General features: G+C 39.9%; 1 protein-coding gene and 1 long non-coding RNA gene across 2 annotated transcripts; one reads left to right on the top strand and one right to left on the bottom strand.

Annotated features, from left to right (window-relative positions):
• The first annotated feature begins 1,086 nt into the window (after positions 1–1,086).
• Positions 1,087–13,836, top strand: LOC101170098 (interferon-induced very large GTPase 1). Its single transcript, XM_011478501.3, has 5 exons — positions 1,087–1,368; positions 3,076–3,159; positions 3,246–3,328; positions 6,672–6,709; positions 7,001–13,836. Exons 3-5 carry the CDS (start codon positions 3,289–3,291, stop codon positions 12,527–12,529), a joined length of 5,607 nt encoding a protein of 1,868 aa, XP_011476803.2. The 5' UTR covers positions 1,087–1,368; positions 3,076–3,159; positions 3,246–3,288; the 3' UTR covers positions 12,530–13,836.
• On the bottom strand, positions 6,724–7,562 carry LOC105354625. Its single transcript, XR_909199.3, has 2 exons — positions 7,452–7,562; positions 6,724–7,151 (listed from the first exon to the last, which is right to left on the bottom strand). It is a non-coding gene; the product is annotated as an uncharacterized LOC105354625 (long non-coding RNA).
• Positions 13,837–16,709: the final 2,873 nt, after the last annotated feature.

The following is a 16,709-nucleotide window of genomic DNA, read 5'->3' as shown; positions in this document are numbered from 1 at the left end:
TGCCTGGGACTCCCCCCTGCAGCCCGCTCCCACTCCCCCTCCTGCTCCGCGGATGGTAGGCGGTGGTCCGGTTTACACTATCCGGGAGATTCTCGCCTCCAGGAGGGTCGGGCGGGGTATTCAGTACCTAATCGACTGGGAGGGTTACGGTCCGGCAGATCGGCAGTGGGTGCTCGAACGTCACGTCTGCGACCCCTCGATGATCGCCCGTTTCCATCGCCTCCATCCGGATCAGCCTTGTCGGGGTCCGTCTGGTAGCCGGACTTAGGGACGGGGGTTCTGTCATGGATGGCCCTGCTGCTCAGCTGCAACCCTCCTGCTGGCTCCTCCTCCCTCACCTGTCCCCGGTGTTTTCACAGCTGGTGCTCATGTTCTCTTTGATTAGGTTCCCTTCTTAAGCTGCTCTGTTTGTTCTGTGGTTGTCGCAGCGTTTTCGTTCATGCTCATGTTCAAGTGTGCTCTTGGCATTAAAAGCCTGTTTTCTACGTTACGCCGACTCGTTGTCGTTCCTGCACTTGGGTTCCTCCGTTGGTTCACGTAACAGACCTCATCACAAAAGACTCTGTCTGCTTCCCTCACTAGAGAGTAATGTTACTGACAGAGTTCAGAAAGGTAGAGCAGTTACGAGCAATTGTTGGAAGAATAAAGTTTACTATAAAAACCAGAACAATTTTGCTGTAGTATTTTTATCATCAGAAATGACCCCATGAATATTTAATTGTGAAATAGAATTACCATTGGACTTGTATTTCTCCAGCCTGAAAAAATAGGCAGAGTTCTGCTCTCCTTCTTCAATCCACCTTCTCCCAGATCGAATAAACGCTCTTTCAGCTTTGGGCTTAACAATGTCATCCAACTTGTGCTGTAAATCTATTAATCTATTTATTTATCTATAAAGCTGTCTTATCCCTTTCATCCAGGACCTCTTATGGTTAAGATGTAAGAAGAGCAATCTTCTGTATCACTTCTGTTTCATCAGCTCTTCTTTTTTATCAAGTCAGAGCTATATTTTCTAAAAAAATTGCCAAGTACGTATTTTAAAAGAGTGTTCAGCTAGTGCTTTATTCCAATAAAATTTTATTCAGGGATGAGTTTCAGAAATCACCTCCACATGCTCAAGGATGGTAACAAGAGCAAGCAGTCATGCAACGATCAGCACTGGATTGCGCTTTCCAGGAAATGACGTCACAGGAATTTAGCAGCTCTTACACTATTATGGCCTTAAAAGGAAAGCTTGTATGAAAGAGTGAGGTGGAAAAGGATGATTCGCTGTGGGGAATCCTGATGGGAAAAACCGAAAGAGAAAGAAGAAGAACACAGACAGTTTGAGCTGGAAAAATCAAGCTTGCACAAGAAACCAAGCACAAGGTAACGATTTGAATGTGTTTGGTTGTGACCTGATTTCTTATGTATATAATTTTTATACAGTTTTTCTGCTTTCTACAAGAAAAATTAGAGTACGTTATACACTTTAAACCTTTCTTTTAAGTAAAGGTCTTGGGACATTTTTTTTACAACATTGTCATTATTTGAGTACAAATGAAAGCATTTCAAGGACCTGAATGATCAAAGTAGACTTTGTCAGTTGATGTCAATAGTGTGTAGGCCTACGTCTGGATGAATGTGTGTGTGTGTGTGTGTGTGACTGTGTGTGCTTCTGTGTCTGTCTATGAGTGTGTGTGTAAAGTGTGTCCATGTGTTGATTTTTGTGTGTATTAATATATGCGTGTGTGTATAAGTCTGTGTGTGTTGGCATTTGACTGCTTCAGCTGCAAAATTCAGGAATTCTTTACAATACGTAAGTCAAAGATTTACAATTTGGAGTGTCTGATTTTGACATTTTCCCCGCATTTTTTTTCCAACATAAAACATCATTTTTTGAACTTCAGTAAAAAAAAAAAAAGTAAGAAATTCTCCTGAATTGTTCAAGTTTGCAGAACATTGGAGATAATCTGCCAGACCTCTGTGGAAAAATATGTTATCAGAGTTAGGATAAATTCTGTCACTGTAATTCTGTCTGCATGTGTGTTTCTCTGGACTTTAATGACCATTTTTTAAATAAAATACTGTTTTCAAATTGTATTTTTTTCTTTTCAAATTTAAATTTCGGTTTATCCTTCACAATATGATTCCTCCACCCGCTCAGTTCGAGTCTGTATCTCATTCTGATAAGTTCTCTATGATCTTTTTTTGTTGAAGATGTTTAATTAAATTCAATTTTAATTTATTTTTATTTATGTAGCCCAATATTACAACAATAGTCATTTTAATGGGCTTCATAACGGTAATTGTATAAGAACATGAAATCATAATGAAAATGAAGTCATAAAATTCAAAAGATAATTGCTAAACTAACTAAACTAAACAGACTACCGGTAAGCTAAACTGGGCATCCCTAATAATTCCTCCCCTTAGACCCTCTGAGAAGAAGGGTCAAAGGGCAGGACTTATTTTTAACATTGGCCAAAACATTTTAATACAAAAGCAGCATCACAGAAAAATGAGAATAATCTTCTCCACATCTTGTTTTTTCTTTACAAACAGCAGGATTTCATTTCTCTGAGATGACACCAGCATGCAACAGAAAAACACAACTTAATAAATGTATCATAAAGTAAGACAAATGAGTAAAACAGACAGCTTTGTTCACGGTGACTAATGAAGCATAAAGATGGACAGAATTTATTACCCAGCAACAGCATAAAAGGAACTCAATGTTTTAATGTTGAATCCAAATGTTCCTAAAACAAGGTTTTTAAGTCTCTAAAAAGACTTTTGCAAACCCAGAAGCAAATATTCACACAATATTATGCAAACTTGAGATTCTCTGCCGTTTTCCTATTTATTGGTATAAAGTTAAACTGTTGTACTTAAACTTTTTAAAATCCTTTGAAGGTGAAATGGAAAGTTTAAGTTTCTTTTTTTTTCAAACACAAATAAAAAACAAACACAGACGTTTAAAATAGACAAATAAAGCAGTACAGTGTGCTTGAAAAGGAGTGGGTTGAAGAGAAATCTTGTCCAATCCCACCCCTTTATTACAACACCTGATGATGTGCGTATTTCTATTTACAGATATGTACAATGCGTAAATAGAGGAAGTCAATAACCGAACACCAAGAGGAGATCAGAGCGAATCTGAGGATGCAAATGGTGAAGGTAATTAAACATGGTGAAGATTTAAAGTTAATAAATAAAGTTTACTGTCAAAGTCATAATGGTAGATTCTGGTCTCCAAAATCAAGCTTCCATGCTGCAGTTTCTGAAAGCTGATAAAAAGAAGAAAAGATGAAGCACAAACCTCTCTGTGAAGAAGGAATCATCACAAGTAAGATTTAATTTGGAATGATAAAGTAAATGGCTGCTTCATAATGTTTGGAGCTGAGTTGAAGGAGCTTTCAGTCACAATGGAAATTCATTAACATCTTTAATTCACAGAACAGGAAATGATAACAGTATGAATTTGTTGTTTAGCAGAAACAGTGTGTATTGATGATGTCGGGGGAGAAAAATGTGTTCTCTTCCTCAGTAAAGAAGGAAAAAATTCAAAATCATAATCTAGCAGTTTAAAAGCGAATTGAGATATAAAAAAAAAAAGAAAATCAAACTCTACTGAGAGAAAATATCTTCATAAATGAAAGAGGATGGAAGACAACATAAAAGTGATGATAAGTTTATCCCTAGACAATAAAAAGAAAAATGTGTCTCAATATAAAACTGTTGAAAAACATTTGTCTCACTGTCATCATAAAGAATTTCTCCATGGAACTCACTACACAGGACAAAGGTTACTTAAAAGGGGTCTCAATCAGACTGCTATATGCACACAGTGCAAAGGTAACTACATAGACGACTATACGCACGCCATGTGGTTCTGTTCACCTGTCCAAACCTTCTGGCGTAAGGTCTGTGAGGATTTATCAATATGGTTTCATTATAAAGTCCTTGCATGTCCCAAACTCTAAATGTTTCACATCTTAAAATAATAACCTTTTCAAATTAGCAACTTGGCACTTGTATCCCCTCACTTTCTCCCCCTCCCTCTAAATTTATTTTTCTTTTACCCACACACACACACACACACACTTTCCCCCTCTCCCTCCCCTTTAGTAAAAAGAATATGTATATATACTTAAAACACTAAATTTAACAAATAAAATAAAAAAATAATAAACAAATAAAAAAGGGTTCATACAAATTTACACCCTGGTCATCCAAAGACTCATTACCTCTTTTTGTAATAGTAAAACCTATGAGGCCTTGACCTCTCATCTGTTTGCTCAGTTTTTGGACAGTACAAGTTAAAAAAAAACAAGTTCATTTACCCCAAGGAACTGTACTTTATTGGGCTCTTATTGATTACTAATGGTTTCTCATGTGACTTCTCTTTGGGACAGTTCAGACCAGGTTTTTTTTTCTTTTTTCATTTTTATATGGCATTGACTTGATGCATGCTTTTTGAGTCCCTTGTCTTTTTCTAGTGCAGTTTTCCAATTATTAAATCCCTGTTTTGTGATCCATTGTTCCCCACAAATTTACGACATGGGAAACAAAAGATTGCATCAAAAGATTGCATCAAAGTTTGCTGAATATTCCAGCCATGGTCTTCCATGATACAGGCCTGGGCAGGATGAGCGTGCGTTCTAACCAGAGAGCTGTGGGATGTGATGGTGTATGTCTTGTGAAACACACATGTGGACACATGCAGGAAATAATATTTCATTAACCAGTCTGGAGAATTGTAATGCACAGTTATTGTAATGTAGAAATTACTTGCAAGCAATGAGTGTCTGTTGTTAAAGCCACTCGTTGTGCAGTGAACAGAAAGTCTGACAAATCCCACTTGGCCTTCTCTTAAAGTTCAGGAATGCATTTTTTAACTTGTTGGTTGAATTAAGCCCATATTGTGAGTTTCATTTACATTAGTGTGTTCTGTTTTCTTTATTTTCTCCATTTTTGGCCTTAAGCCAAGTTCCATGGCCGGGATTTGGGCCGCCATGGCACCTGCCTTCTACTCCCACCCAAACCACATTGCATCAGCCCCTTTTTAGGTCTCCTACGGGTGGTCGACCCATGGGAGAGTGGTGCCACGTTGGTCCTTCGGGCTGAGCCCAACAGGGGTCTGTGGGAAGAGCCCCGGTCCCCAGGCGCTCGCCTGCGAGCCCCAACCCCAGGCCTGGCTCCAGAGTGGGGCCCCGGTGACGCCTATCCGGGCGACGTAATTGGGTCCTGGGTTTTAATCTTCATCAGAGTCTTCTGAACCGCTCTTTGTCTGACTTGTCACCCAGGACCTGTCTGCCATGGGAGACCCTACCAGGGGCTTAAGGCCCAGACAGTTTAGCTCCTGGGATCACTCAAGCTCTCAAACTCCCCCACCACGTTAAGCTGGCAGTTCACGGGGAGTTCCAACTACCGGGGAACCACACTCCTCAGCCTCCCTGGGAAAGTCTATGCCAGGGTACTAGAGGAAAGTCCATCCGATAGTCGAACCTCAGATCCAAGAACAACAGTTCTGTGTCTGTCCTGGTTGTGGAACAGTGGACCAGCACCACACCCTCTTTAGGGTGCTGGAGGGTTCGTGGGAGCACGCTCATCCAGTCCTTGTGTGTTTTGTGGATTTGGAGAAGGCATCAAGTAGTATCCTGTGGAGGGTGCTCTGGGAGTATGGGGTTCGGGGAGCCTTACTGAGGGCTGTCCGGTTCTGGTTCGCATAGCCAGCAGTAAGTCAGACTTGTTTCCGGTACATGTTGGACTCCGGCAGGGCTGCCCTTTAACACCGGTTCTGTTCATATTATTTATGGACAGAATTTCTAGGCGCAGGCAGGGGCCAAAAGGGGTCTGGTTTGGGGACCACAGGATTTTCCTCTGAGTTTGACAGGCGTATCGGAGCAGCGTCCGTAGTTATGTAGTCGCTGTAACGGTCCGATGTGGTGAAGAGAGAGCTGAGCAAAAAAGCAAAGCTCTCAATTTATCGGTCAATCTTGGTTCCAATACTCACCTATAGTCATGAGCTCTGGGTCATGACAGAAAGAACGAGTTTCCGAATAAAATGCTGCTGAAATGAGTTTCCTCCGTAGGGTGGCTGGGCGTTCCCTTAGAGATAGAGTGAGAAGCTCGGTCACCAGTGGAGAACTCGGAGTAGAACTGCTGCTCCTCCACATTGAAAGGAGCCAGTTGAGGTGGCTCGGCCATCTAGTGCGGATGCCTCCTGGATGCCTCTCTGGGGAGGTGTTCCGGGCATGTCCCACTGGGTGTAGGCCCCGGGGAAGACCCAGGACACGCTGGCGAAACTACGTCTCTCGGCTGGCCTGGGAACGCCTCAGGGTCCCCCTAGTGGAGCTGGAGGAAGTCGGCGGGGCGAGGGAATTTTGGGCATCTCTGCTTAGACTGCTGCCCCCGCGACCCGTCCCAGATAATTGGAGGAAGATGGATGGATGGATGGATGAAAAAGCCTTACTATCGAAACTGAACTCCTGATCTTATCTTCTTAGCTGAGAGACTTCTAGCTAATTTAAAATACTTTTTAAGGAAGAATGCAAATAAAAACAATGTTGCTATCGTTACTTTTTTACACTGCTTTACATACTTGATTTCCAAATTTGTGGTTGATGTATTTCTTAGTTAAAAATCCCTGAGTGTTTTAAAACTGATCATTAATTCTGGTTCTGCAGGTTTCTCTAATATAGGAAGAAGTGGAAACACAACAAAGGTCAGACAACAATCAAAAAGTTCAGCAAGATTTTTATTCTCTTCTCTACTAACTTCAGTTTTTCCTTTTTGTTTTTGTTTTTTGTTCCAAGATTTTGTCAATCTCTTTATTTTAATTCCATGCTTTTTATACTTAATTTCTTTAACACTTCTTACAAAAGAACATTTTTAAATAATGCATAATTGGCATTTTTTTTAAGAACAAAGACTGAAAAGCATTTGTTCTATACATTAAACCAAAAGACTATTATTCTTTTTTTAATTTCAAAATGTTTTTTCTTCATCAAATTAGCAACAAAGGACTTTTGATGAAGAAAACCACCAAAAGAACCATCAAAAAGAAATTGAAGCCCTGTTCAACAGACTTCACAGACGACAGCAGAAGTTTTCACCAGCAGATTTTCTCCAGATTGGTCCTCCTTTGAAACCGATCACTGACACACCTGAAAAAGATGTAGCACAAGCTTTTCTTCAGAGGTTGATGGCTTTAGATTACAGAGCCAGATACATCCCTGTTCAACCAGATAGTTCTGAGGTGAATTCACAGTCTCTCTCTGTTTCTGAGACTGTTAGCACAGATGATGATGACATATATGCTTTATTTAGCAGAAATGAACATTCTGATCAGTCCAAACAGAATCTTGTCCACCCCATGGATGTTCAGATGGTTGTATTTCACTGCTCAGACAACTTCCTGAAGCAAAACATGATCACAAAGTTGTCACAGTGTCAATACGCCTTACCTCTGCTTGTTCCTGATCTTGCTGCAGCAGATATTGAGTGTCCTCTGTGGACATTCAGACAAATAAGGAAAACCTGGAAGAAAACTGAAATTAAAGATAATTCAAAGACTGTCACCATCAAGAGTCTGCCAATCTGCAAAGCTGAAACTCCAGTGGTGTCTTTCTTCCGTCTGGGTTCACTGTCTCAGTCCAAATCTCAGCTCATGAACACTTTGATCAACGACCGTCACAACACCTTCTTCCACAGAAACTGTCAAAGAAACACCAAATCTCGTCATGTGATGGATGAGGTTGTAGAGATTGCCTGGTACTGTCCAGCTGGAAAAGGCAATGATTCATTCTCTGACTGCATTGCCTTCTGTAATCTTCATGGAGATTCTCTGTTGATGGAAAAACAACGAGAAATACTGACGGAAATATCTTCAGTCTTAGTTGTTCTTGTACCAGCTGTGGAAAAAGGTCAGGAAAATTCTAAAGTTGTTTCCACCCTTTTTGGATCTCCAAATCCTCTGATTGTTCTCACTGCTGATAACGACTGTGGTGCTGTTGAGATCAAACCACAAAAATACAAAGTAGGACTGAAAGACAGAAGTCAATCTGATATTTCTGAGGAACTCAAAGGAATCATTAGACAGATTTTGTCTGGATCAAACAAATCCTTCAAGCTTGAGTTGATGTCCAAGATCACTGGAGTCAGAGTGGATGAAGATGACACAGTCTGTCAAAATGGAATATCTGCTGCCATGAACATAGTAAAGCTGATTCAGGACATGGATGTTTACAGGATCAAAGATACTTTTCTTCCTTGTCAAGGTCAACTTTGGCATGAGTGGTGCAGAACAAAAAAAGAAACATTCTGCCTCAGAGGAAACATTGAGGAAGAAAAAAGTCAGAAAGATCAGCAACTGATGCAAATCCGACAGAAGCAATGTGCTGCTTCCTGTAGTGAACTGATGAAATCATTCACTGACAGCCTCATGCGTTTGGAACAGAAAGACAAAGAATACTTCCTGAAATGGACTCAGATCCTGATAGATGAACTCTCCTCAAAGGATCTCTCTGCAATTCTCAAAAACTATGATGAAAAGTGGTCAGAGGTCTTGGATTTAAAGAAACATGACAAATTTGATCAGTTAAAATCCAAACAAGCTGAACTTGAAGAAATATCAAATAATCTGCAGGCAGCAAACTTTGGTTTGGAGCACATCTTCAGAGAAATGGCCCAGATCTATGAAGCCCATCAATCTCTAAAGAAACAAACACACTGCACACACACTGAATGGGATAAATACCCTGAGCTGGCTGCAGATCTGATGATATCTCTGGAGTTGATGGATGGTGATGCAGTTCACCTGCCTTTAACTTGGATCTCTGGTCTTTTACAGGAAGTCATTAAGAAACTGAGTGACCAGAGAGTTTTTGTGTTGTCAGTTTTGGGCGTTCAAAGCAGTGGAAAGTCAACAATGCTGAATGCCATGTTTGGACTGCAGTTTGCTGTGAGTGCAGGCAGGTGCACCAAGGGTGCATACATGCAGCTGGTCAAATTATCAGAGGAAATCAAGAAAGAATTCAAGTTTGACTATATTCTAGTCGTGGACACTGAAGGACTAAGAGCTCTTGAGCTGGAAGGTTCAAACACTCTTCACCACGACAATGAACTGGCAACATTTGTTGTTGGTTTGGGAAACATGACGCTGATCAACATTTTTGGTGAGAATCCAGCTGAGATGCAGGACCTGCTTCAGATTGTTGTTCAGGCTGTCATGAGGATGAAGAAAGTTCAGCTTTCTCCAAGTTGTGTGTTTGTTCACCAGAATGTTACAGATGTCACAGCTGTAGAGAAAAACATGGACGGAAAGAGACGACTGCAGGAGAAACTGGACAAGATGGCTCAACTAGCTGCCAAAGAGGAAGGATGTGAAGCTGAATGTTTCAGTGATATTATTGCATTTGATGTGCAAAAAGATGTGAAATACTTTGCCCAGCTGTGGGAGGGAAGTCCACCAATGGCTCCTCCAAATCCAGGTTACAGTGAGAGCGTCCAAGAACTGAAGAGCATCATCCTGTCTAAAGCTTCAGAGTCTGATGGAATCAAACTCTCACATTTCAGCAGCAAAATACAGGACCTGTGGAACGCTCTAATGAATGAAAACTTTGTTTTCAGCTTCAAGAACACTCAAGAAATCTCAGTGTACAGAAAACTTGAGGTCCAGTACGGAAGCTGGACTTGGACTCTGAGGAGTGAGATGCTGACCATTCAGAACCAACTTCATCCACAAATAGAAAATGGACAACTTAACAATATTGAACTCAGTGACCTTTCTAAAAGAATGAGCAGAAAATATGAAGAAATCAAGACAGAAATCACAGATTACTTTGAGAATGACACAGACAAAGAGCTGTTAGTCCAGTGGCGTGGACGATTTGAAAACAAAATCAAAGACTTTCATCAGGAGCTTCTGACAGGACTTAAAAGAAAACTGGATGAAGTCATTCAGCAGAAGAAAGCCTGTAAGAAGCTTGAGGAGAAGAAAACAGATTTTGAAAACCAATTGCTGCAAAAAAGCAAAGATCGCGCTCACACATTAAGAGAGATCCAAATAGACGAAGAGGAACTACAAATGCAGTTTGACTCTGTTTGGAGTCACTGGGTTGAAGAATTAACTACAGGTATAAAACCCATTGAGGACATCAACCTGGAAGAAGATCAGTTCAATGTCCTTCAAAGCCTTGGTTTTGAATGGACTCTATGTGATGAATTGAAAAGCAGTGAAAAATACAAAAAACTGCCAGAAAAAGGTAATTATTCTAAATATATTAACTTTAAAATGTCCCAAAAACGTAAAACTGCATTGAATTATGTAGAAGAGGTGATGAAACTTAAATCTCGACTTCTGTCACATGAAGATCAGGAACAGATCAGATCTTTCATTAAAGATGTTCAACAAAAATCACTGAAGATCATTCAGAGCAAACCTGTAACAAAAACAGGCTACACATCAACTTACCTGCATGAAGTGGCTAAAACTGTTCAAGAAAATGTGACAGAATTGGAATCAAAGATGAAAATTACCTTCAAGAAGGAGTTTACAGTTGATCTTCTGCTGTTTGTCTTCCACATGACAGCTGGTTGGATTTTACAGTCTCACAAACAATACAAAGACAACAATGATGCTGTGAAAGTCTTGAACAGAAAGAAAAATGAATATTTCAGCATTTTCAATAATTTCTGTAGAGGAAGCTCGTCTGTTGTGGTGTTTGGAGAAATCATCTGTGAGAAACTGAAGGTCTCTGCTGTTGAGGCTGTGTGTAACCAGACTGCTGTTGACCTTGCTGGAGAACTCAGGAAGAAAATCGAAGAACTCACTCACAAGTTAAGAAAGACAAAAATAGATGAAATGGAACTAAAAAGGCAGTTTGACTCTGTTTGGAGTGACTGGGTTGAAGAATTAACTTCAGGTATAAAACCCATTGAGGACATACACCTGGAAGAAGATCAGTTCGCTGTCCTTCAAAGCCTTGGTTTTGAATGGACTCTATGTGATAAACTGATAAAGACTGGAAAATACAAAAAACTGCCAGAAAAAGGTAATTATTCTAAATATTTTTTTTTTAAAATGTCCCAAAAATTCAAAGCGGCATGGAATAAATTAGGAGAGAAAATAAACCTTAAATCTGAACCTTTGTCGCATGAAGATCAGGAACAGATCCGTTCTTTCATTGAAGATGTTCAACAAAAATCACTGAAGATCATTCAGAGCAAACCTGTATCAACACAAGGCTACACATCAACTTACCTGCATGAAGTGGCTAAAACTGTTCAAGAAAATGTGACAGAATTGGAATCAAAGATGAAAATTACCTTTAAGAAAGAGTTTACAGTTGATCTTCTGCTGTTTGTCCTCCACATGACAGCTGGTTGGATTTTAAAGTCTCACAAACAATACAAAGACAACAATGATGCTCTGACCTACTTGAATAGAAAGAAAGATGAATATTTCACCATTTCCAGTAGTTTCTGTAAAGGAAGCTCGTCTGTTGAGGTGTTTGGAGAAATCATCTGCGAGAATCTGAAGGTCTCTGCTGTTGAGGCTGTCTGTAACCAGACTGCTGTTGACCTTGCTGGAGAACTCAGGAGTAATGTCCCAGCATTCAATGGAAACAGGCTGAAACTGGAAAAACATGTGTTAAAGGATCTGGCAGAGAAAGAAGACTTCAACAGATACATCACCTACATCAGAAATCCAAGAGAGCAAGTAGAGAATTTTATAAGAGAACAAGTAAAGACGTACATTTCTGTTGAAAACAAAGATAAAGCTCAGAAAATCCTCCAGAAAAATGTAGACGACATCCAGAAGCTCATCAGTCAAAGTTTCTTTGAAGCAACAGAGAAGTTCAAAACTGAAAAAGGAGAGATAAACATGTGGATGAAGGAGTTCTCCAGTTTACTGAGCTGTAAGCTGACATTGGATACCATTTCCTGTCAGAACTTCACTGATGTAAATGATTTAGACTTTTTAAGAGATGAGATAGAAAAAGGTCTTCAAACCATCACTAAGGAGATGAAGGAGCTTCCTGTGGATGAGGTGATGAAGTACAGACAGAAACCTGATGACATCCTCATTGAGCAGCTGTGTAACTGCTGCTGGGAACGATGTCCATTCTGTGCAGCTGTTTGCATCAACACCATCAAAGACCACAGTCCAGAAAAACACAGTGTTCCTTTTCACCGACCATCTGGAGTTGAAGGATGGCATAGAAAAGGCACAGTGGACCTAGTTATTGATTTCTGCACCACATTAGTTGCGAGTGATAGAAGCTTCTATCCCAGCCGTGAATCAGAGAAGAGAATTCCTTTTAAACAGTATCAAACTGCAGGAGGAAAATATGCATCATGGAGCATTACTGCAGATGGATCTACGCTGAAATACTGGAAATGGTTTGTTTGTCGCTTTCAGAAGGAACTAGAGGATTATTATAAACTGAAGTTTCAGGGTGGGGGTAAGATTCCATCTGAATGGAGAAAGTACAGTAAAGAAGAAGCTCTGGAAAGTCTGAATGAAATGTCCAGTTTGTGAGAAAACTGCAAACATTCTGGAGCTTTAAAGAGATTCCTTTGAATAATTTTCCAGAAAGAAATGTTTAGCTTTTATTCACAAAGAGCAGCCAAAGAAACATTTTTTTCATTTAAACATCGTTTCATTTACGTAGCTGTAACAGCAGCTTGAATCTAATATCACCTGAAGAATCTAAATAGCTAAAAGAAAAGCAAAACTTGTTTGTAAAAATGAAAGTCTAAGTAATGTTAAGGAATAAATGTACCTTTACTCTCTAAGAATTTTCATGAAATATATTTGTTTCCATTTTTTTACTACATTATTTTTGTGTTCCTTTTACGTCTCATATTGTGTTGTCTGAATCCATCTTCAACAGCGCATATAGTAAAATTATTTAGATTTTAACTAATCAACAGAAAGTAATTTTTAGATGTTTTAACTAAATTTTCCGTTTTTACTGTCCAAAAAGGGACTCTTAACATTTTCGAATTCATGAATTATAATAAAGATTATCTTCAAGAAAAAATAATCATAGATTTATGTGCTGAGTCTTTTTAACAATGATATTAATTTTTTTATTACAGAATTTGAGCCCGTTGAATTATATTTGTTCTTGTTAATCTCATTTCTGCATTGAACGGTTGCTTTTCTGCAGTCTTTTTGTGTCTGATAAAACACAACTCATTGAGTTGTGTTTTAGCTCATTTTGAAACTTTGAAACTCATTTCAAAAGTTGGTGGTCAGTACTTTTTTAATTAATGCGTTTTTTTGGTTGCAGTAAATTAAAGCACTCTGGACCTGCTGTTTTTATTTTTTCATTGGTTGTTTTTTGTTTTCTTAATTTTTCAAAGCAAAAAAAAAAAAATTCCTCTGTGGTGATGTAAAATGTTGGAAGTCTCTTGCAATAAAAAAAACTTAATATAAAGACATTTTCTAGTTGTATTTTGATCTTTTCTTGTTTTTTTTAAAGAGAATTTCACATTGTTATTACATTAAAATTATGAGGTGGAAGATCTTTTGAGATTGTCATCCTAAAAGTAGCTCACCCCGAATTAGAGCCATCAATAAACCTATGTTACAAGTTTCTTGCTTGCTGTGAATACATTGTTTGTAGAATTATCATATCTTTTTGAAAAAATGTAATGTTCTTTTTTAAATCTGTTTTTGTCTTTATCAATCTATGACATGGATTTAAGTAACTGCTCAGTAAAACTGCAGAGGAAATTTCATTAGGTGAAACAAACAGTACTCCATCACTCTTTCAAGGTTGTGAGCAAACTGTGCTTGTTGTTGTCATAATTAATATAAAACAAATGTTCCAAAGGTGACTTACTTCATTTAGTTATTCATCCATCTTCTGTTCCGTTTATCCCTTTCGGGGTCACGGGGCTGCTGGAGCCTATCCGGCCACTTGTGGGCAAAGGATGGGGACACCCTGGACAGGTTGCCAGTCTATCACAGGGCCATATTTCATTAAATGAAAAATATAGTCAGAACAGATGCAAGAGAACAAAGATGTTAATGGGAGAGGATTGACTTTAAATTCAAATAAATTGTTTCTTCTTCCACTTTCGGCTTCTCCCATCAGGGGTCGCCACAGCGAACAAGTCGCGTGGTAAATTTGGCAATGTTTTACACCGGATGCCCTTCCTGACGCAACCGTCTCAAACCGGGCTTGGAACCGGCAGAGGTAGAGAAGGGAACAGGGAGCAGCCTGGAGTCGAACCCTGGTTTCACGGACGGAAAGCGCCGCAAACCAGCACGAGCTAAACTGGCTCCTTAAATTCAAATTAATCGTTTACAGTTTAAAAAAAAGAAAAGAAATTAAAATAAACTGAATAATAAAATTAAAATGTGAATTAAAAAAAACAAAATTTGGAAAGTGAATTATTCTGGTTATTTTTATTTTTGGAGAAAAACTGTTCAAACTTCAAAATCAATATTTTAAAAAAAGTGTTTAAGGAAATTTTTCTTAAATTACAAAATATGCAAAAATTCTCGAAAAATTAATATACATGTAACTTAAACTAATATTAGGCGCAACCAGCATTAATGAATCATATAACAAACTCTTGATGGAGTCCATATATGAAGGTATTAATGTTCCAAAATGGACGAGCTTGTATATTTGATTTGAGAACTTGTTATACAGAATGTGAATACTTGTGCAAAAAAAATCTGCATCTGTGTGTAAAAATCTTCTGCTGTAAACTGACAAATTCCCATTTGCATGTGTTCATTTAGAGTTACAACTTCAAATCTGTGATTACAACTGCTCAAATGTGCTTCTGCGTGTGCTCGAATCTGCTGGCGCAAATCACAAGTGCGATACAACTGCGCTCTGAATTCTGACACATTCCTTGCGAGAAATGTGTGTCTAAACTGATCTGTGTCCGATAATGGACCTAGGGGGGGGAGGGAGGGTTAGAGGAGGCGGAGTCAACCAATCAGAGTGCAGGATTCGGAGAACTAGGTAAGGTTAGAAAGAGCTTCACAGAGTCGGACTTCCTGCTTCAATAACTCTTCTGATAAACGTTCAAATGTGACAGCAAGTCTCTCAATCATTTTGTATTAACACGGAGAGTGAACTAAAAATGCATTTCTAAAGAAAAAAGTCATTTTTTTCATACATTTTATTTTCTCTTTGTGCTTTAAATGCAGACATGCAGCTAGACGGCTGCGAACGGACAGCGTCAGCAGGAAGATCATCTTTGTTGTAGCAGGACAACAGGGCCAGGGCTATTGAGCAGCTTTATTATAAATCATATGGATTAACATTTGAAAAAAATGTATTAGATTAGATCAAGGCGTTCCCCGCGATGTTCCAGGCGACGCCACGGCGGAGCGCGGCTGTGGCGGTCCCACTCCCAGCCCACTGAGCAACGGCTGTTTCTGCGCGAGCGACAGGCGTGCTCCACCGTCGGTCAGCGGGATCCTGGCTTCTTCTTTCCTCGGCGGAGCTCGGCGTCTGGCCGCTGAGCTCCGCGGAGGAAATAAGAAGCGAGGATCCCGCTGACCGACGGCTGGGTCCACGACACCGCGCTACGCCCTCGCTTAGCAGGATCCTCGGCCTCTCCTTCCTCCGTGGAGCTCGGCGGCTGGCAGGGGTGTGACACCGCGCTACGCCCTCGCTCAGCGGCCAGACGCCGAGCGAGCGACGGGCGAGGCTGGGTCTGCGCGACCGCCGTGCTCCGCCGTCGGTCAGCGGGTCCTCGCATCTCCTTCCTCGACGGAGCTCAACGGCTGGCCGCTGAGGGCCAGCGTAGCGCGGTGTCACAAACCCAGTATGGTTTCTAATATATGTTTTCAAAGGTTAATCCATATGATTTATAATAAAGATGCTCAACAGCCCTGGCCCTATTGTCCTGCTACAACAAACATGATTTTCCTGTTGGCAGCCGTCTAGCTGCATGTTTGCATTTAAGCACAAAGAGATCATTTCTCATTAAAATGCTGGAAAAAAACGTTTTTTTTTCTTTAGAAATGCATTTTTAGTTCACTCTCTGTGTTAATACAAAGTGATTGAGAGACTTGCTGTCACATTTGAACGTTTATCAGAAGAGTTATTGAAGCAGGAAGTCCGACTCTGTGAAGCTCTTTCTAACCTTACCTAGTTCTCCGAATCCTGCACTCTGATTGGTTGACTCCGCCTCCTCTAACCCTCCCTCCCCCCCCCCCCCCCTAGGTCCATTATCGGACACAGATCAGTTTAGACACAAATTTCTCGCAAGGAATGTGTCCCAATTCAGAGCGCAGTTGTATCGCACTTGTGATTTGCGCCAGCAGATTCGAGCACACGCAGAAGCACATTTGAGCAGTTGTAATCACAGATTTGAAGTTGTAACTCTAAATGAACACATGCAGATGGGAATTTGTCAGTTTACAGCAGAAGATTTTTACACACAGATGCAGATTTTTTTTGCACAAGTATTCACATTCTGTATTACAAGTTCTCAAATCAAATATACAAGCTCGTCCATTTTGGAACATTAATACCTTCATATCCATACCTGTTCATAACAAATAAACTCGGTGACATGCAGTTCCCTCTTCACACATACGGTGTCGCTGTATCCTGTTGAGTAGAAACAGAAAACCAGTTGACTGAAACTATTGCATGTTCACCATGCACAGTTACACTTGCACTTCAAATTATCAATTGCATTTTCAGTAGTAACTGAAGAAATGTATGCTTGCTGTT

Source organism: Oryzias latipes, chromosome 8 (assembly GCF_002234675.1).
Source record: "Oryzias latipes chromosome 8, ASM223467v1".
Classification (NCBI taxonomy): Eukaryota; Metazoa; Chordata; class Actinopteri; order Beloniformes; family Adrianichthyidae; genus Oryzias; species Oryzias latipes.
Note: the sequence above shows the minus strand (reverse complement) of the source record. Positions and strands in the feature narration are given on the sequence as shown.

Bases quoted from the DNA above. Each gene is read 5' to 3' on its own strand.
- LOC101170098 (XM_011478501.3), top strand. From the start codon at position 3,289: ATGAAGCACAAACCTCTCTGTGAAGAAGGAATCATCACAA. The intron at 3,329-6,671 runs GTAAGATTTAAT...CTGGTTCTGCAG, and splicing joins TGAAGAAGGAATCATCACAA to GTTTCTCTAATATAGGAAGA. The intron at 6,710-7,000 runs GTCAGACAACAA...TCATCAAATTAG, and splicing joins GAAGTGGAAACACAACAAAG to CAACAAAGGACTTTTGATGA.